This window comes from Acipenser ruthenus, chromosome 24 (genome assembly GCF_902713425.1).
Source record: "Acipenser ruthenus chromosome 24, fAciRut3.2 maternal haplotype, whole genome shotgun sequence".
Classification (NCBI taxonomy): Eukaryota; Metazoa; Chordata; class Actinopteri; order Acipenseriformes; family Acipenseridae; genus Acipenser; species Acipenser ruthenus.
Window position 1 is genome coordinate 7,816,155 of NC_081212.1, and position 23,969 is coordinate 7,840,123.

Sequence of the window (23,969 nt, forward strand, 5' to 3'; positions counted from 1 at the left end):
AGGTACAGGTCTGACATCAACCATCCTGATACTGTACATATCCCAATGCACCCCTTCTCATTTAAACAGGACGCATGTATTGTTTTAGTACAGAAAGAAAACCAGCTTATTTCTAGAGATGTGCATGTGAAAGCACCCTGTCCTCATTCGTTATTGTGTCAGATAAAACTGGTTAACATGGAAGCAGTTTGGAATACCAACTAGAAACCAAATCATTCGAACTGAACTGTTTTTGTTAATGTTCACGGCATCGATAATTGTCCTGTTCTGTAAAGGGTGCCTCTTGTCCAAACCCTTTTAAGTTTTAAGGGTTAAATAAAGGAGTACATTTCACGAGCCTCGGGTTTGTAAAATCCGGTAGAGTACAATGCAGTTTATTGACGTTTATGACAGAGCCGCCGCTGCTGCTTGGGCATTGTAAAATCCAATCCTTGGCTTTGAAATCCAACGGGTCAGTTCATTTCTTGAGACACTGCATTGCAACTGTAGGCGGAGCAAGAGGGACTGCTGGGAGGGAGCGCCCAAAGAAATCCCAAGCACCAGCGCTCAGTAGCCACAGTTAAAAGTCGGAGGCTGATGAGTGGGAGAGGCTCAGGATCACAAAGAAAGAGCATACAAGGAGTCGAAGCATGTTTACACTAGTTGAGTTGCTATTGGATTAAACGTACCATATCAGTATAGATTATGTAATCTATATATATCAATTTGGTGCGACCGAACCATTCGGTTTTGGAAATGTTCTACAAGAAGATGCAGCTGCTGGTTGCTCTCGGATGTTTTCACTGGATTTGTTTCTTGTTTCTCCTCATCTTCGTTTCATTCACTTCACACTCTCCGATTCTCAAGAAGGGCGAGAGCTGGGAATTAGAGACGGCAGAGGTACCGCAATTTATTCTTACACCTAATTTCTGATGTAACTCAACTTTATTGTGACACACAGCAGATAGGTTCATTCAAAATGATTTAAAGGTTTTGCAAGTAAGAATCACATTTAACCAGGCGTAAAACATTTTATATGGGTAGATTTTACGAACTTTTGAAACGAGGCTGTGTGGTCCAGTGGTCAAAGAAAAGGGCTTGTAACCAGGAGGTCCCCGGTTCAAATCCCACCTCAACCACTGACTCGTTGTGTGACCCTGAGCAAGTCACTTAACCTCCTTGTGCTCCGTCTTTCGGGTGAGACGTAGTTATAAGTGACTCTGCAGCTGATGCGTAGTTCACACACACTAGTCTCTGTAAGTCGCCTTGGATAAAAGGCGTCTGCTAAATAAACAAATAATAATAATATTTCAGTGTAAAGATGCCTTGAAATTGTTTGCTTGCAAAGTAATTAACACAGTTACTGAATCTGGACATTTTTATGACAATATAAAATGATGATTCATGGTATGCTTTACATGAGAAAATATTGTTAGTTTAACATATTATCATAACGATAATAAAAATACTGTACTCTTTTTAGACTATAGAAAGTTTATAAAGCATCTCAATCCAGGTCAAATTTAAATAAAAAAAACACACAAACACACTGAAACTTCATAATGCTGTGGTTTATTTGTATGAACAGGATATCTATGCACTGTCCGAATTGAAATAGTCAAGCACAACAAATACAAGACCCCTAATTAGTATCTTCACTATGGTGGCCAAGCACATATACCAAACAAGTGAAGTCAGAGGAATTTCATAATTATTTAACTAAAACAGACATATTGATATTTCTTCAGTGGAGCCCCACAGTCCGTGTCTTTGTCCCTCTTATCAGAGTGGTATTTATTAAAGGGGTGTGCTCTGGATTAGCTGTCACCCTCCGCAGTCAGTGCCAGGAGATTGCAAAAATACAATATTCTTTTGTTTACAGGCCTTATAAAGAGTGATGGTCGCACAGCTTTTCTTGGGAACTGTTGTGAATATTGTATTGCAGCTGGTTCTCGTGAATCTGGGACCTCACAGGAATGGCACATGGCTCTGACTAACTTACTGGGACCAAGGCTGGGTCTGCTTGGCCCCGGGAGGCCTGCCAGATATTCAACAGGACGCTTTATAGAGTGACATTTCCCACTCAACCAGCTTACCAGCACCGACATCGTCATGGAACTATCAGCCCTTTGACATATTCTCACAAAACAATTGTTACAGACTATATATATATAATGTTACTGCCTCTAGATTTCGAACCACAGCAGTAACAGAAAACTAACTGAAATGCGTATTAACCAGAGAGTTCCTATTCGCTCCAGTACCTTGTTAGTTTGCTGTTTGATCTTTTTGTTTTTCACATTTCATTTTCAATTTGGTGGCACCCATATTTCCTTCCGTCACAACATTTGCTACATGGGGTCAGGAAATGGGGTGTTTTGAATGAGGAGAGGAACCAAGTACTGTATTCAGAATATTATGTTTATGCGAGTTAGTGAAATGTTTTTGAAAGCTGTGGTTTACAGCTACTGCCCCCTGGAGGACAAACCGAGTACTGCAGGTGCTTGAGCTCACCCGGTGCCGGGCCAGTAGGGGTCGCTATAGTGTTGTGAGGGGAAGTAGTTTTGGTGGGGTAAAATGTATCCAAAGAAATAATCAAAGGTTGGCTTTGTTGTGGCATATTGTGTAATTTTAAAAAAGAAGTATTAGTGTACTCTTGAAACACTTTGAGAAACTGGAGTTTACATCAATTTCTCTTTCAGGGTTTTCTGGAGAAATATGGCTACCTAGGACACACAGGTAACCATGGACATGAGCCGGCTGAGGTGAACAAGGCAGTCAGGTACATGTTTTAATGCTTGAGAACAACACTGAGAGGCAGCTCAGAATACACAGTGCTCACACCATGTGCTTTAGAGACCCAGTCAATCAAACACTGAGAGGCAGTTCAGAATACACAGTGCTCACACCATGTGCTTTGGAGACCCAGTCAATCAAACACTGAGAGGCAGTTCAGAATACACAGTGCTCACACCATGTGCTTTAGAGACCCAGTCAATCAAACACTGAGAGGCAGTTCAGAATACACAGTGCTCACACCATGTGCTTTAGAGACCCAGTCAGTCATTCTGCTGCTAACAGTTAATGAAATACTTCACTTTCAATGGCAATACATATTTTGTCCGTTAACAATAACACATTTAGTGAAGTAAAGTTTTGATTATAGTATTTGCTATGCCTTTATAAAAGTTTCACATTGCAAGTTTAGCAAAGCAAAGGGAAAGTACAATAAAGCATAGGTATTATTAAGCCCAGAGAGGTATAGTAAAGCATATTAAAAACATGACAAACCAGGGTAAACGATGGTACATGGGTAGTATAACCATTGGAAAAGCAGGGGAACTGCAAACTTATCTTTTATATCGGGGACCTCCTTCTGGATCACTTGTCCTAAAATGTACAAGCTTTTTGCACTGGGGGTGCCCTTTGCTACTCTTCCCTACAGATCAGTTTCAACTGCTCAATATATCACTCCTTATCTCAATCCATCTTGAATGAAGTCCTAACGGGAGATGGTCTGGGCTGTGGAGCAAGAACGTCACCCTTTCACCCAAGTGATAAAACACATGGCACTCAATTACTAGAGGATTATAATACACATTTTTCAGTAAAGTCAACCAAGCTGCAGCTGTGCATGTGCGCACTGCTCCACGTGCTCCAGACCCCCATGCAGCGATGCGATCCACTTTGTATTATTCTCAGAGCGATCTCTCTAACTGTATCCTATTAGACCCACTCATTCTATTCACACAGCAGTGCAAGCTGTGTCCAAGCAGGGCTCCAGCACACTGCATGGCTGTAGATTACAATCACAAGCACACAGCCCAGCACAGCCCGATGCCTTCCCTTATATGGGAAGTGAAAGGCACAGGGATTGGAATAATTGTACACAGTAATAAGCTCTGCCGACGTGTGGAGATTTTCTATATATGGGGGTCTTGCTGCCCTGTACAACTTCCAGAATCATTTTCACATATTTAAGAAGCCTGTTGCTTCAACAGGCGAGGTTGAAAATATTGTCTCTTGTGTTCATTGTACAAATTATAGCCCTCTGCTGCTGCATGTATACCAGAAGCATGCCCATTGCAATGCAAACAAACTGGACTGTCAACGAGGCGTGCTGTCTTTTGTTTTGGACAGGTGATGCACTTGTTTTGCAGCTGAAAAACAATTTTAGGCCTTATTGTTTGAACCTAGGACATCTTTTTAAGACTCATAACTTAAAAGCACCGCTGTGGCCTCTATAGAGCTCTCAAGCACATCTCCATGTAAAGTGCTGAGTGCAACCATTAGCCTGTCCCCCCTGCAACACTTTCCCCTCAGTGGATGTGAGAAATACATCAGTAAGAAATACCACATCAACCAAACTGGGCATTTCTTACATCCAGTGGGAGCAGAGTGTTGCAGGGGGGACAGGTTCATATTTACACTCTGGTGTGCCAGATCTACTTAGAGAGAAGGCAGGATTCTGAGGGCTTTATTGACAACAAAGGGGTGCTTTACATTTCTGAGCTTTCAAAAGCCCCCAGCATGTGATGACTGAAGCAGGAAATCATATACAAAGTAAATCTAAAGAGAAGGAGATAACTAGGGTATTTCAGGCTGCTCTTAAAGGAGCTGCGATGGCCATCACTGTAGATCTGCATGGTAGTGCTGATGTGTCAAAGCTAACCTCTCTCTGTGTGTCTCCAGGGAGTTCCAGTGGCTCTCTCGGCTGCCGGTCAGTGGGTTAGTGGACGATGCCACGCTGCAGCTCATGTCTCAGCCTAGGTGTGGAGTGACCGATGGAGAGAGCCACGCGGCCTGGGAGGAACGAGTCAGCGCCATCTTCTCTGGGAACGGAGCGAAGAGGAGACCAAAGAGATACAGCCAGCAAGGTGAGCACAGACCCCTAAACACTGACATACTGTCCATCCAGGAACCTTTTTTATTCATGAATAATGCACAGAAATTGCCACGGCTGCAAACAGAGCAACCAACTGGAAGGTAGACCTCCATCCATGTAGAAATGCACAAGCAACGAATGCCTTTCGCAGGATCCATCACAGCCCAACAAGCGGCTCTCTAGATGCATGTAAAACTCTAGAGTAGACTTTAAAACAATGAGATACTCATGAAACTATGCCCGCTGCTGTGTGGGGGGAGCAGGGGAAACTCTCCCAGCAGTTGTACTTGGAAATTCAATACACCTTCCTTAAAGCTGCTGTTCAACAGCACAGCTGTGTGAGTTCCACATATGATTGGTTCATGCATTAGGAATGCAGCAGTCATCTTCTGTGCAGGACACCCCTCCTCCTGCTTGTCACGTCCTGTCACGTCCTGTCCAGCCTGTCCATGTAGCTTGTTGTGATCTGCAAACAGGAATTCATGAAAGGAGGAGCAAACAGCCTGTGGGCTCTGGTACATGGAGGCTGGCCAGGTGGATCTTCAGTGAGGAGTGAGGAGACATCTGAGGCTTTCTGCTCTGCTGCAGCAGCTACAGCAACACACACTGGTCGACATTCAGTTTGACCATCGGAATAGGTGAAACCCTGCTCAGCTGGCTTGGGTTTGCTTTATAAATGTTTTACAATGGGATCAGGGTGTAAGCAGTTTCTGAAACTGACAACACACACAGTTACTACAGATTATTGATTTCCTGTCCAAATCTATATGTTTTTTGTATTCAATAGGCCACACTGCTCACCTCCCAGTCCCTCAGCTATATCCACTAGGCCACACTGCCTACCTCCCAGTCCCTCAGCTCTAACTCAGACAAAGCAGGGAATGACAATGAAGTCTGTAGAATAGGCGAGGAATTCAAAGAATTGCCATTCCACCACAGCCCCTCCAGTATTGTGTGATTCTTCTCATGATGTCATGAAAAGCCTGCAGTGCAGGGCGGGGGTGTTCGGAGCACACAGAGGTCTCATGGTAATGCTGTCAGTAACAGGGCAGGGTCCATATTACACACAGATTACTGACTACCTTAACAGAACCAGCCTTCATGGGGAATATAAGGAACGGCCACAGCTATCCTAGTAGTTTCAGCACCAAACACATGCAAAATAATATTCTAATATCCATAGATCTACTAGGAGAAATGTTATACTAGTTCAATATGCTATAAAAATGGGGGCCAAGTTTACCACAATTGAGTTTAGTTAAACTTTGATCACATCTTTACTGACTCTTTTTTCATATAACTTGGCCCCTTTTATAGAAATCACATCTGTATATGGTTGGACCTTTTATTCTGGTCTTTTTTTGACTGTGAAATGTTTTGGACAGATTCTGTATTCAGAACTAAGTCTCACGCATAAAAGCTAATTCCCAATGCATTTCAATGAAATATTCTTAACTTTGGGATCTATATAGATCCCCTTTGTTCACAAAGACATTTTAAACCTGTTTGTGTGAACTCTATAGAGCTTGAGAAGTTGCATAGCCTAAACTTTGAAAAAAACTTTTATGCATTATAAAACAGATACAGATGGGAAATTTAACATGGTACAATTATACACACAGAGACTTAATTGAAGTTTCTAGAATTAGGACCTGCAGTTAATACAATTCTTAAAGTGGCTATTAATATTCTTCTAAACATATATAATCAACTAAAGCAAGCATGTATAAAACTGTTGGGTTGTAATGGATGGACACATTTTTGAACAAGCTGTAATTTGAGTGCAATTGATGTCATTATTTTTGTACTTCTAACAAAGAATTGTAATTATTGAGCAAACTAATGGCAGACCAAAATAGATTTCATAATATTGTCTGTGGCATGAACCTTGTATTGCAGTATGGGAGGTAAGAGTGCTTTCCTGAAGCCATTAACATTCCTTGATATATCGGATAAACTTGCGGATCAAGGCACTGCGCCCATTCCTCTCCAGTGAACACTGTAGGAATGAGGATCTTATTACATGATTAGCGCTAGAAACAACACACTGTGCCAGCTATCACCGCACCAGGAGCGGAGCACGAGATTAATGGTTGAGAAACATGCAATTGTATTTGGTTTGGCTTTCAAGACCTCTCCACGGTGCTGCGTGATTAAATACCGGTGTGCTGTGTTTTCTCTCTGATAACTATTTAACACTGTTTGACAGAGCTTGAAACGAACAACGCCCTTGAATAAATACAGAGTCTGCCAATAGGCGTTTGGGCAAGCCACAAATAATAGTGCTTTCGGATTTGTGACATCTGTTTCCTTCTTTTTCCTTTCCAATACTTCCCGATGTCATTTGTCAGCATTTTTTGAGCCTTTGTTTTGCTGCTGTTTTAAAAGAGTTGGGAATGTTTCTTCCAAAAACCCACACACTTGGTACAATGTAGCTGGAGCATTTCCTCAACTGGAATACCAAAAATAACCAGCATTGTTTTTTTTTGTTTGTTTAGGGTCCTTATTCAAAAATCCTGGACCTTTTTTGCTGATCGTGTCTGTTTGTCTGTCACATTTAGCATTAATCTTCACCAACATTTTATCACACACTCCTAGGATTGCATTTGGCGATAATCTGATAAACTTGTTATAACTTTTCAGGGATTGTGAATTTATGAGATTATGGGGCTCATCTACTGTAAGTGTGTGTGCTTGTGTTATAATACCTGCAATGATCACAATCCGGCTAAAATAGAGTTGTCTGCCTTCCGGTTGGTATGCATTATCCCCCACTTAAACCAGCAAGCAACTTCCCATTTTTTTTCACTTAAATGAGCTCAATAGGTATGCTCCTACTTGAAGCAGTGCTGACTGTAATCAAACATGCCATTCCCTTTGCTTGAAGCCAATGTGTTTTATTGAATCAGCCTTTTTACACGATCAAAATGAAGACCCGCATTTCCACTGGAGCACAATATATGAGCTACATATTTTATTTCTCTCCACGTTGTGTAAAAAAACTGATGATGCAACTTGTGAGCTGTGTGGGATGTCCCACCCATAAATCACCCAAGTCCTCAGACATTATTAAACATCTGGAGCTGCATCTGGTTCAAATTTATCAGCCAGATTCCCTCCCGCTGTATTGCTGCACACCGGTCTGCAGCCAGTTTGTTAGCTGTCTGTTTGCAGTTTTTACTGTGCCTTTAGTATATTTGTAGTAACACTTAGTGAAGTAGTGAGGTGACAGGGATTGTGATTGATGGAGGCTCAGTGTCTTAGACACAGCTGCCAGCTCGTTCTGTGGATCCCTGGCCCGTGCTGCTGCAGGATATGTTTTAATGCCTTTTCTCTGTGAGTTTATTTGGGAACGCTGAGAGATTGAGAGCTGTAGATTACCCTGGTCCCCCGGGAAAGTGGAGGCAATAGTATTGTTACAAAAGTCATTTGGGGATTTCCTTATGGAAGCAATTAGAACTAGTTCAACTGGAAACACACACACACAGGAACACACAGATACAGAGACAAACACGGTTTAAAACTTCAGGAGTCGTTCAGATTCTTGTTAGCCGTGTCCACATGGACATGGGTTTTCAGGTTGTAATATACAACTGCTAAGCAATCCCATCGCTTTACAACAGGCCATTAAACCGTTTAAAAATGTCTTAATGCCTCCAGAGGTAGTCTTGAGTCTTGAGTTCTAATTGAACAGGGTTATTTAGGGTTCTTCATGAATGCTGTAATAGCTCATGTGTCTCAGTACTAAAGCAAGTCTGCTTGTTTCATTGGAATGTGTTTGCTAGATTAAAGATGTGGTGCTCTGTGCTACCCCTGGGTTACCTTGCCCCTCATTCCTTTTCCATGAGATTCCCAGCTGGAGGGCACGCCGCTGGACAGTGCTTCCTTTCCCAGCTTCCTGCTAATCGTCAGACGCTTTATCTTGTGTGCATGAATGCAAATATTTCCGATGACACAAAAATGTTCCTGGTTTGTTTAAATCTGCCCTGGGACGTGAACTCTGCGCAAACCCAGGCACACCAGATATAGGGTCTGTTCAGTTAATATACAGCTCTGGACAAAGGTTTTGCATCACCCTATAGAATGAACTCATTTTGCTTCATAAGGTCGAATGAAACCTTCTGAATAATGTGCCATTAACATTAAATTACATACCGCTTTGCAGTTTTCCATATACTTAACAAAAAACTGACAAAAATTGAAGAAATGTGACATTTCAAAATGTAATATGAAATACTGTACTACTCTTGTGGCTTCCGGTAGACTTTTGCAATATAATTCTGTAGTTTCTTTAATTACATGATGTAAAATAAAAGATCTAAATTATGTTCATATAGTTTTATTTTTTATTATGTCTCAATCCTAAAATTCTAGGTGATGCAAAACTTTTGGCCATAGCTGTATATGATCTGTTTTAATGGCTGAATCTGAACAATTCACTCATTGAATTGTAATGAAACTTGGTATTATCATTGTACAACATAAGTACAGGGTATGGGGTCCTCAGGTGGCTCTCCAGGTAAACACATGGCCGTGTGGTGTGCAGGGTGAGTCACACAGTTAGGGGAGCGCAGGGGTCCCTGAGAGGCTCTCCTGGTAAAAGCACGGCCGTGTAGTGTGCAGGGTGAGTCACAGTCAGGGGAGTGCAGGTTCACATCCCAGCTCTGGCATTCTCACAGCAGACCCTTCCGGCCAGACACCTAGTGAGCTCAGGCGGACACCTGCAAGGCTGGCCTTTGTCCTCCAGTGGCCAGTAGCTCGCTGACATCCGCTCTCGAGTTCCTGGGTGTGAGAGAGGAATCTGGCTCGGTCGTGGGATCGGAGGACACCCACTACACCTTCAGTCCTCCTGAGCTGTGTGGGGAATTACATGTATCTTGAGAAAGTTAATCCACGTACTGTAAATCAGTCATCTTAAGTACTAAAAATAAAGAAAACTTCACCATGAACCAGGGAGAGAAGTGAACACAAAATACAATGTTCTTTTCAGTTCACAGGGAATCTGTTGTGTTTGTTTCCAATGTAAAATGCCTTGAGACTTGATAAAGCGACTAATTTAATGTAACTTCTTGTTGTTGCCCAGGAGAGAAGTGGTACAAGCGTCACTTGACCTACCGCATTATGAACGGGCCGCGCTCGCTGTCCCTGCTGCAGGTGAGGCGCGCGGTGAGGGCTGCCTTCGAGCTGTGGAGCAACGTGTCTGCGCTGGCGTTCTGGGAGGTGATGGAGGGGCCGGCAGACATCAGGCTAGCGTTCTACGAGGGGGAGCACAGCGACGGGGTGACCAACGCCTTCGACGGGCCAGGTGCTGAGACCTGTCTCCTTGTAAGCTTCCCCTTTCACCTGGCTCGCACTGACGCTGTCCCTGAGCACTGACACACAGTCACACAGCACTGACACTGTCCCTGAGCACAGACACACTGTCCCTGAGCACTGACACACTGTCCCTGAGCACTGACACACTGTCCCTGAGCACTGACACACTCTCACACAGCAGACACACTGTCACACAGCACTGACACACTGTCACACAGCACTGACACACTGTCCCTGAGCACTGACACACTCTCACACAGCACTGACACACTGTCCCTGAGCACTGACACACTGTCCCTGAGCAATGACACACTGTCCCTGAGCACTGACACACTGTCCCTGAGCACTGACACACTCTCACACAGCACTGACACACTGTCACACAGCACTGACACACTGTCACACAGCACTGACACACTCTCACACAGCACTGACACACTGTCCCTGAGCACTGACCCACTGTCACACAGCACTGACACACTGTCACACAGCACTGGCACACAGTCACAGAGCATTGGCAGTCCTGCTGTAGTCTCAGGAAACTACTTCAGCACTAACGAAGGATTACATTTTAAATGTGGCGTGTTTTTAAAAGTACCAGCTAACAAAAACTCTGATGACTGTGTGCAGTTCATGAAATGACAAAACACTTGATATGGTGGTACTTTTCAAAAGCTGCACAGCCACAATAAAAACTGAATCAGAGGGTAAATCTAATTTGAGTATATTGGATGGGTTTCTGCAGTTCTGAGGGGAGTTATCTTTCCAAGGCCTGTATTGGAAGAGTTAGGTAATTAATACCCAAAAATCCATTCTTGAGAGTTTAGCCACACTCACAAAGGGTCCTGTGGGTTTGATTTCTTCTTAAAAATAATAAGCCAGTCTTCTTCAGGTAGTTTCAATCAAGAGTTTATTCAGGAACAAAGTAAATCAGGATTAAAGCAAATCACATGTGATACATAAGAACATAAGAACATAAGAAAGTTTACAAACGAGAGGAGGCCATTCAGCCCATCTTGCTTGTTTGGTTGTTAGTAGCTTATTGATCCCAGAATCTCATCAAGCAGCTTCTTGAAGGATCCCAGGGTGTCAGCTTCAACAACATTACTGGGGAGTTGGTTCCAGACCCTCACAATTCTCTGTGTAAAAAAGTGCCTCCTATTTCCTGTTGTGAATGCCCCTTTATCTAATCTCCATTTGTGACCCCTGGTCCTTGTTTCTTTTTTCAGGTCAAAGTCCCCTGGGTTGACATTGTCTATACCTTTTAGGATTTTGAATGTTTGAATCAGATCACCGCCCAATTCTGAAAGCTGTCTAGATCATTTTGAATGACCTTTGCTGCTTCAACAGTGTTTGCCACTCCTCCTATTTTTGTGTCGTCTGCAAATTTAACGAGTTTGCTTACTATACCAGAATCTAAATCATTAATGTAGATTAGGAATAGCAGAGGACCTAATACTGATCCCTGTGGTACACCACTGGTTACCTCACTCCATTTTGAGGTTTCTCCTCTAATCAGTACTTTCTGTTTTCTACCTGTTAACCACTCCCTAATCCATGTGCATGCATTTCCTTGAATCCCTACTGCGTTCAGTTTGAGAAATAATCTTTTATGCAGGACTTTGTCAAAACATACCCAAAGCATCAGCTGCTGGCATTCTGAGCTGCCCTGGCACAGAGATGGTATGTCTGAGCGGGCATCAGTGTAGATGTAGTTTTTATGAGCAAAGAAATGACTTCATACAGCACAGATATACAGCTAGCTTACGAAATTTCCCTAGCGTGATACATGGTGTGAGACAAAGCACATTAACAGTTAACATCTGCGTTTCTTCTTCACTTCACCAAGGTCAGCAGAAACCCAGACAACAATAAGTTACACTTAAGAACAACTTGATATGATATGAGTTTTGCTCAATTTTCACAGACAGCAAAGCGCCATACCCACGCATTGCAAGGTTGAGAAGTCTGGTGATTGCAAACTGCTGATGTAAGCTATGTACAGCTTGATTTTAAGAGCCCTGCGTTGATTAAACACAGGAACATCACATAATGTTTACAAACAGTTTCTCACTTTACCATTTAAAGGGGCACATAAGCAAGGGTTGCATAATGGAAAGGAACAAATGGCTGATGAAACAGTAAGAGCTTGTGCAATTCAATTGCTACAGATCCATGTGTACACCAGCCCGCACAGGGGGAGTGTTTATCAGAAAAAGCCCACGTTTTCCATTTGTATAGTGTGTTATTATTTCTTACAGTCCCTTCTTTTAATTTGCAACCTGAGGAATTTGGAAAGTGAACAAAAACTTAAAGAAAGAGGGGCCCTTTTTGACTGCTGCACTCGCACACTGCTGTTCAGCTCTGTACTGTATTGTCTGCAAAGGTTATCCGTATCTTAATTACTTTACTAGGAATACGTACATTAAATTCCAACAGAAATGGCCATTCATTTGTCTCCGTTCCTGTTACAATTGACAATCTCTATCAGGAGACCCTTAAAATGAAAGTATTTGTGATTTTTGTCGCTCCCTAGTTGATAGTTCCCCCGAGGGCTGCTCTAGTGTTTCTAGAGCAAACAGGAAATAACAAGACTCCACAGAAACAATATACTGTCTGAGGGAGATAGATGATTCTCACTTCCATACAGCGCAGCAGCAAATACTGTAATGATAACAATTGACTAGATTCTCAAAAACAACTTTAGACCACCCAGAAGCCCCTCATTTAAATGTCTAAGTTGTTTATTTCTGATTTGGTAACTTTATTGGGTGCATTTTTGCTGTCTAAAAAAAACAGTGATCAATCAGTCATGGGAGTGCAGGCTTGCGTGCTGGCTGTGTGAAGTCGCTGGTCTTCGCTGATGATTCCCGAGGGAGCATCACTCTGGCTCTGGCGCTCCCACGGGTTAGGAAGACAAACCGGAAGGGACTGTTTCTCCTCATTGTGCTACAGCGGACCCTACCAGCCAGGCGCCCAGTGAGCTCAGAGCAGACACCTGCAGGGCTGGCCTTTGTCCTCCAGAGGCCAGTAGCTCGCTGACATCTGCTCTTGAGTTCCTGGATGTAGAAGAGGAAGCTGGCTCAGTCAATGGGATCGGAGGACACCCACTGAACCCCTTCTGAGCTTGGTGGGGAATTGCTGCAGTAAGGGGAAACAATTATTGGGCATTTTAAATTAGGGAGAATAATCGAGGGGTTAAATAATTGGGCTCTATAAATGAAATTCCATTTTTTAAATCAATGATGAAGAAAATCACTTTGAGAGTCTATCCCACTGTGAGTTGATGTTTAAAGCCCGGTACTGATGCTGTAATGGACCTTCTGGAACAAATGTTTGTCTACTTGACCTCGTCCAATACAGAGAGCTTAGGCAGGGGAGGAAGGGAATTGAGCGAGGTGGGTATCAAAGCAAAGAGACTATTACACACTGGCATTCTATTCAATCAGCAGTGAAGTGGCAGGTACATTCTATTCAATCAGCAGTGAAGTGGCAGGTACATTCTATTCAATCAGCAGTGAAGTGGCAGGTACATTCTATTCAATCAGCAGTGAAGTGGCAGGTACATTCTATTCAATCAGCAGTGAAGTGGCAGGTACATTCTATTCAATCAGCAGTGAAGTGGCAGGTACATTCTATTCAATCAGCAGTGAAGTGGCAGGTACATTCTATTCAATCGGCAGTGAAGTGGCAGGTACATTTAAAGGTTATAAAATGATGGAATGGCTCAATATTAGCACCTGCCTACTTGACTTTCTTACAGTTTCTTATACAGTCTATGTTTATACTCACGCATTTGGCTTGTGACACAGCATGAGGATGCAAGCAGGATACATAAAACAACCTTATCTCTGTTGTTTTCAGTGGAACGTGGCTTCACAGTTTTAATGCCTGTCTCCTGCAGTGCTAGTAACAGGGTCTGGTTCTAACGGCAGCCCTCCTGTGTGTCCTGTTGCAGGGGGGGCGCTGGCCCATGCATTCTTCCCTCGCCGGGGGGAGGCCCACTTTGACATCTCTGAGCGCTGGACCCTGAACGGCCACAAGGGGCGCAATCTCTTCATCGTGACTGCCCACGAGATCGGCCACACCCTAGGGCTGGAGCACTCGCCCGTCCGCAACGCCCTGATGTCGCCCTACTACAAGAAACTGGGCAAGGACTTGGTGCTGAGCTGGGACGACATCGCCGCTGTGCAGCAGCTCTACGGTCAGTTCACCCCCTCTGATGCAGGAAGCTCAGAGTGCTTTCCATCTGCTTCCACAGGCTCTAACTGCCTGGCTCTACGAAAGCATGCATCTCTCCTCATAAGCCATACAGCTTGCCAGCTGTTGTTTTAACATTGTGGATTCCAGCAGCTGTTCTTGCCTCTTTTGGACAGTTCAGGCTTTTCAACTTACACCCCAGTGCATTCTGGTAAGTGTAGTCCTGCTGACAGGTAAAACGTACCACAATGGTTTGCGATGTGAGTTGAAAAGCCTGAACTGTCTCAAACTGGCCTAGTCATATGGTAACCGTACATGTGACCTAAAATGACAGTGATGTTGGGGACTGTAGCTTTTATTTTTCTGGATGATAAAGACCTAACACTTCGACTGCCTGGTAGAAAGCTGTATCCTACGATTCCCCAGGCGAAGTTTGATCATTGGTGTGGTACAAGAAAAGTCTTTTGCAAAGCCTTGTGTCTCAGAAACCATTTGAGGGAGTGACCTCATATGAGCAGGGTTATATAAACCCTGCATGCTTAATGTATCATGACATGACCTCTGACCTAATACAGGTACCATGTTGAAGTCAGGTGACTTATGAAGCTGCAGCTGCATAGAGACAGTGCACTTTGAGCTAATGCCTTAATGTTTGGTACACAGCTGGATTCTATGATGTTCTTACTCAAGTTCTTTTGACAGTGATGTCCAGTAAAATGTAACCCTTTCATTCTGCTTGCTTTGACTTCAGGCTTTGACATCGGGTCATCATGAGTCTTTACTCGCCAAGACTTTAAACAGTGTGCAGCTACAGTGATTCATCACCAGACTGCAATAAATTTAAGATAAAAAAGAGAGCTGCCTGAAGCACAAACATTGTCCATTGAGGGTACTTGCACCGCACTGCTCTAGCCATATTAAAAATGGTTCACCAAGACTAAAGGGAGTTAGAAATCCCATAACTAACTTTCCACGAGGACCCCAGGCATGCACAGGGAGAGATCACAGCAGCCACTGCTGTAATGGGAGTTATTTTAGTAATGATCCTTTGACTGGCTTTGGCTCCCCTCCCAGTTGTGCTGATTTGTGGTCACTCTGTGTGTGAGCGGAGGAGCCCATGTGATATTCGAGGGGGAGGGGGGGGGGGGAGTTAAGTTTAGCCTCCCCTGCTAGAGAGCCCTCACTGTCCCTTCTCATCTCTGACTTATTGAAAAGACTTGAACCTTCCCCTGCTCTCTCAACACACTGGGGTGCTCTAGAGACACTATTACTAGCTGTGCCTTGAGGCTGCAGTGGAACAATGTGGCCCACTCAGACATGTAAAATATATCCCAAAATATAAGCAGAGGGTTATGAGGTGGGAATTGAATGAGCAAATTGCCAATTTAAAAAACACAAGGGACTGCCGATACATTTTCCAAACATTTGGTTTTGTGTCTGTTTCATATTCTTTTGTACAGTATGTGTGCTGTACGAGGCCCTGTTGCTGTTTCTGCCTCAATCTTTATTCTTAATAAATGAAATATTAAGAACATGTAGACAGCATTCCTTTAAAGAGTAGGTAACTTCATGACCATTTCAAACATCCTTACCTTATGATAATGTTTGGTTCTTTATAAATAAATGAAGAAAAGAAGAGAATAGCAGCTGCTGAACTCGGGGGAGCATCTCAGCACAGAAAATGAGTCACAAAGAAACACCACAATGAGTGTAGCTACTATTAAACAACACTATTCCAGTAACTTCACTGAGAACCATTCTCGAGTATTGTTCATATCATAGGACAGCAAAACAATAACTTTGAAAATGGACATTGAAGTTCTTTCATATATCATTCATTTTATCATTTCTCATCTTCCACAAGAGGAAATCCTGGAGAGAGAGAGGGAAGGGGAGAGGCAGAGAGGCGTCTTGGAGAGATAAGACCGTGAGCAGTCGGCTGCTTCGGTTCACTGAGGGCGACGTGATTCACATGCACTCCTCTCCTCGGCCCTTGGGAACAGAACTTCCAGGAAAGAGCTTCTTCAGACACACTTTCCTTTTTTAATGAAACAGATTCCCAGAGGCCGAGACGCAGTGCTGCTGTGTTGAAGCCATGCATTGGGTGATCTTACAGAGAGACTCCTTCAGTCTGGCAGAACTGTTTCACTCCCCCTGTGTGTCTCAGTTACATTTCTCCGTATATCTGGAAACCCGTTTATCCACTTGTGATTACACTTAGTGTTACCATTATTTAGCAAAGTTATTATGAGTAGTCGATCTGGGGGTGTAGGAGGTGTCTGACTGACTGACTTTCTGACTGTCTGACTGTCTGTCTGTGAAAAAAACGAGTCATTTTTGTACTCCTAGACATCACATCTGAAAATATATCGTTGCAGTACAGTTTAGTCATTCGATTCATGGAACAGGAAAGCATTTTTTATCGTACATGTTATGTGTATGGATTTCTAGTTAGTAACAAAAAATAGTTTTTGTTTTTGTATACAGGTCATTTGAAAACTGTTTAATTCTTGTCTGTCTGACAAAAAAAGGTATCGATCTGGGATCCAATCCGGCACAAATGAACCCCTGCTAATGCTACGTATCCAATTCCTTAAACATTTACATTTCTTATTTCTATAGTATTCTGTACACTCTCTGATCATCAATACTGAGAGCGCAATAATCCAGGCAGGGGATGTGTGTGTCTGACCTGCATGTTCTCATATCTGTGTAGCCCTGCACGCTGTAGTGTTGCAGGCAGGGGATGTGTGTGACTGACCTGCATGTTCTCATATCTGTGTAGCCCTGCACGCTGTAGTGTTGCAGGCAGGGGATGTGTGTGTCTGACCTGCATGTTCTCATATCTGTGTAGCCCTGCATGCTGTAGTGTTGCAGGCAGGGGATGTGTGTGACTGACCTGCATGTTCTCATATCTCTAATAGCCCTGCACGCTGTAATGTTGCAGGCAGGGGATGTGTGTGTCTGACCTGCATGTTCTCATATCTCTAATAGCCCTGCATGCTGTAGTGTTGCAGGCAGGGCATGTGTGTGTCTGACCTGCATGTTCTCATATCTGTGTAGCCCTGCATGCTGTAGTGTTGCAGGCAGGGGATGTGTGTGTCTGACCTGCATGTTCTCATATCTCTAAAAGCCCTGCACGCTGTAATGTTGCAGGCAGGGGATGTGTGTGACTGACCTGCATGTTCTCATATCTCTAATAGCCCTGCACGCTGTAATGTTGCAGGCAGGGGATGTGTGTGTCTGACCTGCATGTTCTCATATCTCTAATAGCCCTGCACGATGTAGTGTTGTCCAGGCAGTGAGTGTTCCGGCTCCTTGTGTGTTTCAGGGAAACCCTTCAGTGGCTCAGCAGTGCAGCTCCCGGGACGCGTGTTCACCTCCTTCCTGGACTCTGTGGAGGCCGAACAGCCTGGCACTGCCCAGCAGACCCCGTACTGCCAGGCTGCCTTCGATGCCATCACGATGGGTAAGCCTGCCAGCCTCCCTCACACTCCTGGGGGGCAGCAGCAGCAGCTGAGAAGGGAAGGGAAGTTTATCAGGCATTAGTATGATTGCACAAAAACCGCACACAGACTGCCTGAAGAGGACAGAAACGCAGGGGGTGAAGAAACATTTAGTACACATAAAGCTGGCTCAACATAACTATAGTGCTTTGTGTGTTACAAGCCTGACCAAACCACTTCAAATGCATGCACCACCCTCTGGTGGTCAAATATAACCTTCACTCTGCATTCCCTTCAAGTACCCTGTCTGGATAAACTGCAGCTGGATTGTATTAGAGCATTTTACAGCACTGATGGAATCCCCCTGGATTTTTAAGGTAATCCCTGGATAACCATGGCTAGGTGGATGCAGTCCAGGCTGATTTCCTTGTGTTGTAAAATGCTCTACTAAGATCCAGCTGTGTCTTATCCCAGCCCTGTATGAGTGATCAAATCGCCACCTAGGATTAAAAAAAGTAATATAATACACAAAGAATTGATTGTTACCAAAATCAAGGAACTGTGGAGTCTTGTCTTTCTAGTTCAGTGGGGCTCTCCTGTGTTTTACAGATTTGAACCACACCGTGTACATCTTTAAAGGAGGGCAGTACTGGACAGTGTCCACGGCAGGTCAGGTCAGCTCTGCTCTGCTCAGGGAGGGCTGGCCGGGACTCCCTAGAGCCATCGAGGCCGCTGCCATCTCCCAGACCGACGGGAAATTCTACTTCTTCAGAGGTAACAACCGGCTGCATCAAATCCAGCAGGAATCTGGGTCTCAAAACCTACATCAAACAAGGGCAAACGTGCACATCTGATCAACTCTCCAGTGCGGCTTTGAAATGAATTTGTCTGCCACATATATTTTTTTCATGCGCGTCAAATCCAATGCAGGGCCACTTGTGCAATGTGTAGGTCAGTACTAATTTGCAGAGGGTTTTTAATGTGAGTGTCTTCAGCAAAGCTCCTCTCCAGTGTGCTGTTTAGCATTGTGATAAGCATTAGAGGGGGTGCTGTTTAAAGATGAGACAAACTGACCCCGTGCTAGCGCCATTAAAGGCGTAACAACTTCCACAGTAATGATGTCATTGTGGCAACGTGCCCACCATACTCTAGGATTGTCTGTCCTTAACTACTAAACACAAAGTAGTACTGGATTTAAAAATACCTGATAAATTCAATGCAGACGTCGAAAGAGGCTTCTAGGGGAATGGTTAGTGATTGAATGTATTGGGTTTCTTCAAGGTGTATGTCTGATCCCTCCCCCAGTTTGTGCAGAGCTCTGTGACTGAGCTGTTGGTGTGCCTGTCTGGTTCTGTCTCTGTGGCAGTGTCTGCGGTCCTGTGTGTCTGGCTGTGCTGTGAATGGCTCATTGTTGCCAGTGTAGACACCTCGGCCCCTCGCTGTGCTCTATCGGGCTCAGGTACAAGCTCAGAGAATAGGAGTCTTGTTAGAGCTCTCAATGGACATTGCTCTCCTCTGTCTGGCAAAGTAATTAGTCTCCAGAGGGCACTTCTGAAACCATTACCTTTACAGATTACAATTAGAATAGTATTATTGTAAGTAAATCAGGGGCACCACAGTTATGTGTTTCAACATGCATAGTTGAACATATTTAAAGGCTGCAGCCATTTTTTTATATTGACTGCCAGTATACTTCTGGTCTTCTTGCTGTAGTTTTAATACATTTCTAAAACTGACCTCTTATTTTAAACTGCCGAGCCTGGACATAGTCTGGTTCTGTTTTCTATATCAGTGCCTGCATTACAATTAGAAACTTTACTTGCAGTATTGAAACTCAGGGATGGATTGTCCCAGCCCTCTACCAGTGTCCAGTATGTAAACCCAGCATGACTACTGTGGGAACTGAATCAAAATGATGATTTCTTTATTTATTACCTGTTATCTGTACAATAATGAATGTGTCCAGTCTGTGTCTGATCGCTTTACCTAATCCAGTGCCGTGTCGGCCTCTGCTGGTGGAATGATTGAACTACATGCTGTGAGTTTTGAAAGAAGCACAAGTTTGTGTGTGTGTGTGTCTGGGGCACAAGAGCCACTTTTATTATTATTATTATTATTATTTATTTCTTAGCAGACACCCTTATCCAGGGCGACTTACAATTGTTACAAGATATCACATTATTTTTTTTTACATACAATCACCCATTTTACAGTTGGGTTTTTACTGGAACAATGTAGGTAAAGTACCTTGCTCAAGGGTACAGCAGCAGTGTCCCCACCGGGGATTGAACCCACAACCCTCTGGTCAAGAGTCCAGAGCCCAAACCACTACTCCACACTGCTGCCCACTTTTGAGCTACAACCTCACCCTCACCCCGGGCACAGAGTGCTGGGTGTCGGTTTTCTGGTCACTGAGATCCTTCAATTAGGAACAAGCTTCACAGACCCATTGTAATTGCCCTTCCCCTTGTAATGACCCTGCCCGTGCTCTTTGTCCAACAGGTGGGCGGTGCTGGCGTTACAAAGACAGGAAGCTGGAGGCGGGGTTTCCCATGAAAAGCAACACCATTGGCCTGCCCAGGCACCCTGACTCCGCCTTCTACTACCAGCCTCTGGGGCGCATGGTTGTGCTCAAGGGGCAGCGCTACTTCGTTCTGAGCCAGGAGGGCCTGCGCGTGGAGCCCTACTACCCCCGGGAGCTGGCAGACTGGAAGGGGGTCCCAGCAGGTGCCAACGGGGTCCTGACCCGGCCCGACGGGCAGCTCTACTTCTTTAAAGACGACCGCTTCTGGAGGTTCGACCCGGGCAAGCTGCGGGTGGTGGGTCGAGGGCAGTGGGCCAGTGAACTGGAGTGGACCGGCTGCCAAAGAGAAGAAAACAACTCTGTCGACTGAACGAAAGAGCTGCTAAACTCACAAACCAAAATATGTGCAATCAAAGAGCATAACGGCCTCCTGTTCTTTTAAAGAGATCGCAGTGAACAAAATCCTTCCTTACCTGCTGTGCTCTTTCATTTGCTATATAGGATCCAAGGGTGCAGTTTTGAAAGAAACACATCTCGTAATAAAACTAAATTTGTAATTTCTGTTACTACACACTAGTCAAAGAAATGCCATGCTTTCAGGTAGTTTTGCACTTCCTTGGTCATTTTACACGAAGGCTGAAATTGTCCCCATCCCTTCAATGGCTTCTTTCCTGTCATAAACCAACCAGCTACTTCTCCTAGTGACTGACATGCTTTCAGCCAGTAACAAAGACACTCCTGAGGTGGAATGAGCGAGGAAGGCCTGGAAACTGAGAACTATAGTTTAGTACCAAAAATCATGTTTTAAAATGAAAATTCATTTTGGCTATAACATGTGTTTCTTTCATAACTGCACATTTGAGACCGGAATTATTTTGTGAGCAACAATCACTTCAAAATAGTGTCACTTTTTCTTTTTTTTTTACAGAAGGTGGTCAAATAGAAACACCTGTCAAACACTGTCAGCTATTATTATTATTATTTATTTTTTAGCAGACGCCCTTATCCAGAGCGACTTACAATTGTTACAAGATATCACATTATTTTTTTTACATACAATTACCCATTTATACAGTTGGGTTTTTACTGGAGCAATCCAGGTAAAGTACCTTGCTCAAGGGTACAGCAGCAGTGTCCTCTACCAGGGATTGAACCCACGACCCTCTGGTCAAGAGTCCAAAGCCCTAACCACTACTCCACAAGTGACCATGAGGGAAGTTGTACTGGGGATGGAACTCTGCAGCTAAGCCTGAAACATCACGAATATGTGCAGTTTTCTCAGCTATATATGTGTGTGGAATGCCCATTTACACACGTGCTGCCTTTTACAGTGGTCTTTATTTTATGGTCAAACCCCTGTATGTAAAATATATGTATTTTGTAAAATATCTTCCTGCGTGTACAGTAATATAGAGGTATGCGGTGAGATATGCATTTCCATTGGAAAGTACTGTATTCTATAGTTGTGGCAAAACGTCCAGATTCAATGACACCCCCATTTCAATGTCTGTAAATGTATGTGATGTATTTTAATTCAGTTGCACTGTGTAGGAAAAAATAAATATCTGAAAAAAAAACACTTGATGAATATTGAAGATAAAATGATGAAATAAATGGACCAGCGAAATGTAGCCTTAATGTGGGGTTGGCTTACTATTGAAGGTCATTCGTCAAACTAATTTACAAAGATTAGATTTATTGAGTTTTTATCTATGTAAACTGTTCTAATTTACTGCTTTAGTTTCTAATATATATATATATATATATATATATATATATATACAGCTCTGGCAAAAATTAAGAGACCACTGCAAAATTATCAGTTTCTCTGGTTTTACTATTTATAGGTATGTGTTTGGGTAAAATGAACATTTTTCTTTTATTCTATAAACTACTGACAACATTTCTCCCAAATTCCAAATAAAAGTATTGTCATTTAGAGCATTTATTTGCAGAAAATGACAACTGGTCAAAATAACAAAAAAGATGCAGTGTTGTCAGGCCTCAAATAATGCAAAGAAAATAAGTTCATATTCATTTTTAAACAACACAATACTAATGTTTTAACTTAGGAAGAGTTCAGAAATCAATATTTGGTGGAATAACCCTGATTTTCAAGCACAGCTTTCATGCGTCTTGGCATGCTCTCCACCAGTCTTTCACATTGATGTTGGGTGACTTTATGCCACTCCTCGCGCAAAAATTCAAGCAGCTCGGCTTTGTTTGATGGCTTGTGACCATCCATCTTCCTCTTGATCACATTCCAGAGGTTTTCAATGGGGTTCAGGTCTGGAGATTGGGCTGGCCATGACAGGGTCTTGATCTGGTGGTCCTCCATCCACACCTTGATTGACCTGGCTGTGTGGCATGGAGCATTGTCCTGCTGGAAAAACCAATCCTCAGAGTTGGGGAACATTGTCAGAACAGAAGGAAGCAAGTTTTCTTCCAGGACAACCTTGTACTTTCAGGATTAAATAAAGTTTGAAATCGATGAAACATTTCTAGAGTGTTGTTAAATGTTCCATGAGTATTAATATCATAAAGGTGTATATTCCCTGTTGGAAATGCTGATTTCTAAAGAAATAAAGTAGTATGATTTTTGGAATTGAAATCATGTCATCCATTCTATATAACAGCTTTAACTACGCGTTTGAACAAATCCAGCCCATATTTGGCAGATAACTCAATAGTCATGGGCAGTGCTTTCAACCTCAGAGACTGTTATAAAAATGGCAATCAATAAGAGGTGTCTCTCACATGCTTAGCTTGGTGTTAAAGACAAAGCTAAGACTGTATGCTTTCCCACCTCGCTTTTGAACAAAAAGCAGCTTTTAAGGAGTCTTTTCAGAAGCATTGCTGGAAAATGATTTCCATTACACGAGAGTAGATGTTAAAACTTCATGCTGATTTGAACTCGGCTCTCGCCAAGATAAGCACCAACTAAGACGTAGCTTTACAGTAAACTAATGTGATCCATATGTGTCTCCATCCATTTACGTTTCCTTCCATATGATGATGTAGATATCCTTCTGTCTGGTGTTAATGGCTGAAGTGTAATGCTGGCTCCAGGGATCAGCTTATTTTGCCTCCCTGGCGCATCAGCACACACAACGGCTGCGATGCTGGCTCCGGGGATCAACCAAAGTGCGGCCTCCCCAGCGCATCAGCATGACAACCGTCTGGATTGAGCTAAGTAGGGTACATCTCTGGGGTTTTCAAGTGGGCACCTTCCATCCTCAGTGTTTCGTCAACTAGCCCACGACACCTCAAGAGGGCTCGACGGTGATTCTGGCGTCCCAGCTTCACCCCCCTCCGTCCCCCACTCAACTCAGCCCAGCTTACTTACCTGTCCCCAGCCAGAATCTTTCCGTCTCAACCACAGCCAGTTGCTGCTCCTCTCTGCTGCTTCAGATAAGTTCTTCACTGTGCGACGCAACTCTTGGCCACTGAATCCGACGTCTCTGAGAAACCGGGTTGTAGAGTGTGCCACAAATCCTCGACAACCCACTTCCACTGGGTAAACCCGAACTCTCCATCCTCGCTGTTCCGCTTCAGTGGCTAGTTGAGCATACCGCAGTTTCTTCCTCTCATACGCCTCATCTACAGCATCCTCCCATGG

General features: G+C 43.6%; 1 protein-coding gene across 1 annotated transcript; it reads left to right on the forward strand.

Annotated features, from left to right (window-relative positions):
• Positions 1 to 571: 571 nt before the first annotated feature.
• On the forward strand, positions 572 to 21,981 carry LOC117968162 (matrix metalloproteinase-28-like). Its single transcript, XM_034915763.2, has 8 exons — positions 572 to 879; positions 2,682 to 2,761; positions 4,672 to 4,856; positions 9,948 to 10,169; positions 14,139 to 14,384; positions 17,712 to 17,849; positions 18,436 to 18,600; positions 20,329 to 21,981. The coding sequence occupies exons 1-8, from the start codon at positions 736 to 738 to the stop codon at positions 20,718 to 20,720; spliced, it is 1,572 nt and encodes a 523-aa protein (XP_034771654.2). The 5' UTR covers positions 572 to 735; the 3' UTR covers positions 20,721 to 21,981.
• Positions 21,982 to 23,969: the final 1,988 nt, after the last annotated feature.

Excerpts from the sequence above, each read along its gene's own strand:
- LOC117968162 (XM_034915763.2), top strand. The coding sequence starts at position 736 with ATGTTCTACAAGAAGATGCAGCTGCTGGTTGCTCTCGGATGTTTTCAC. Across the intron at positions 10,170-14,138 it reads CAACGCCTTCGACGGGCCAG|GGGGGGCGCTGGCCCATGCA; the intron begins GTGCTGAGACCT and ends GTCCTGTTGCAG. Across the intron at positions 14,385-17,711 it reads CGCTGTGCAGCAGCTCTACG|GGAAACCCTTCAGTGGCTCA; the intron begins GTCAGTTCACCC and ends TGTGTGTTTCAG.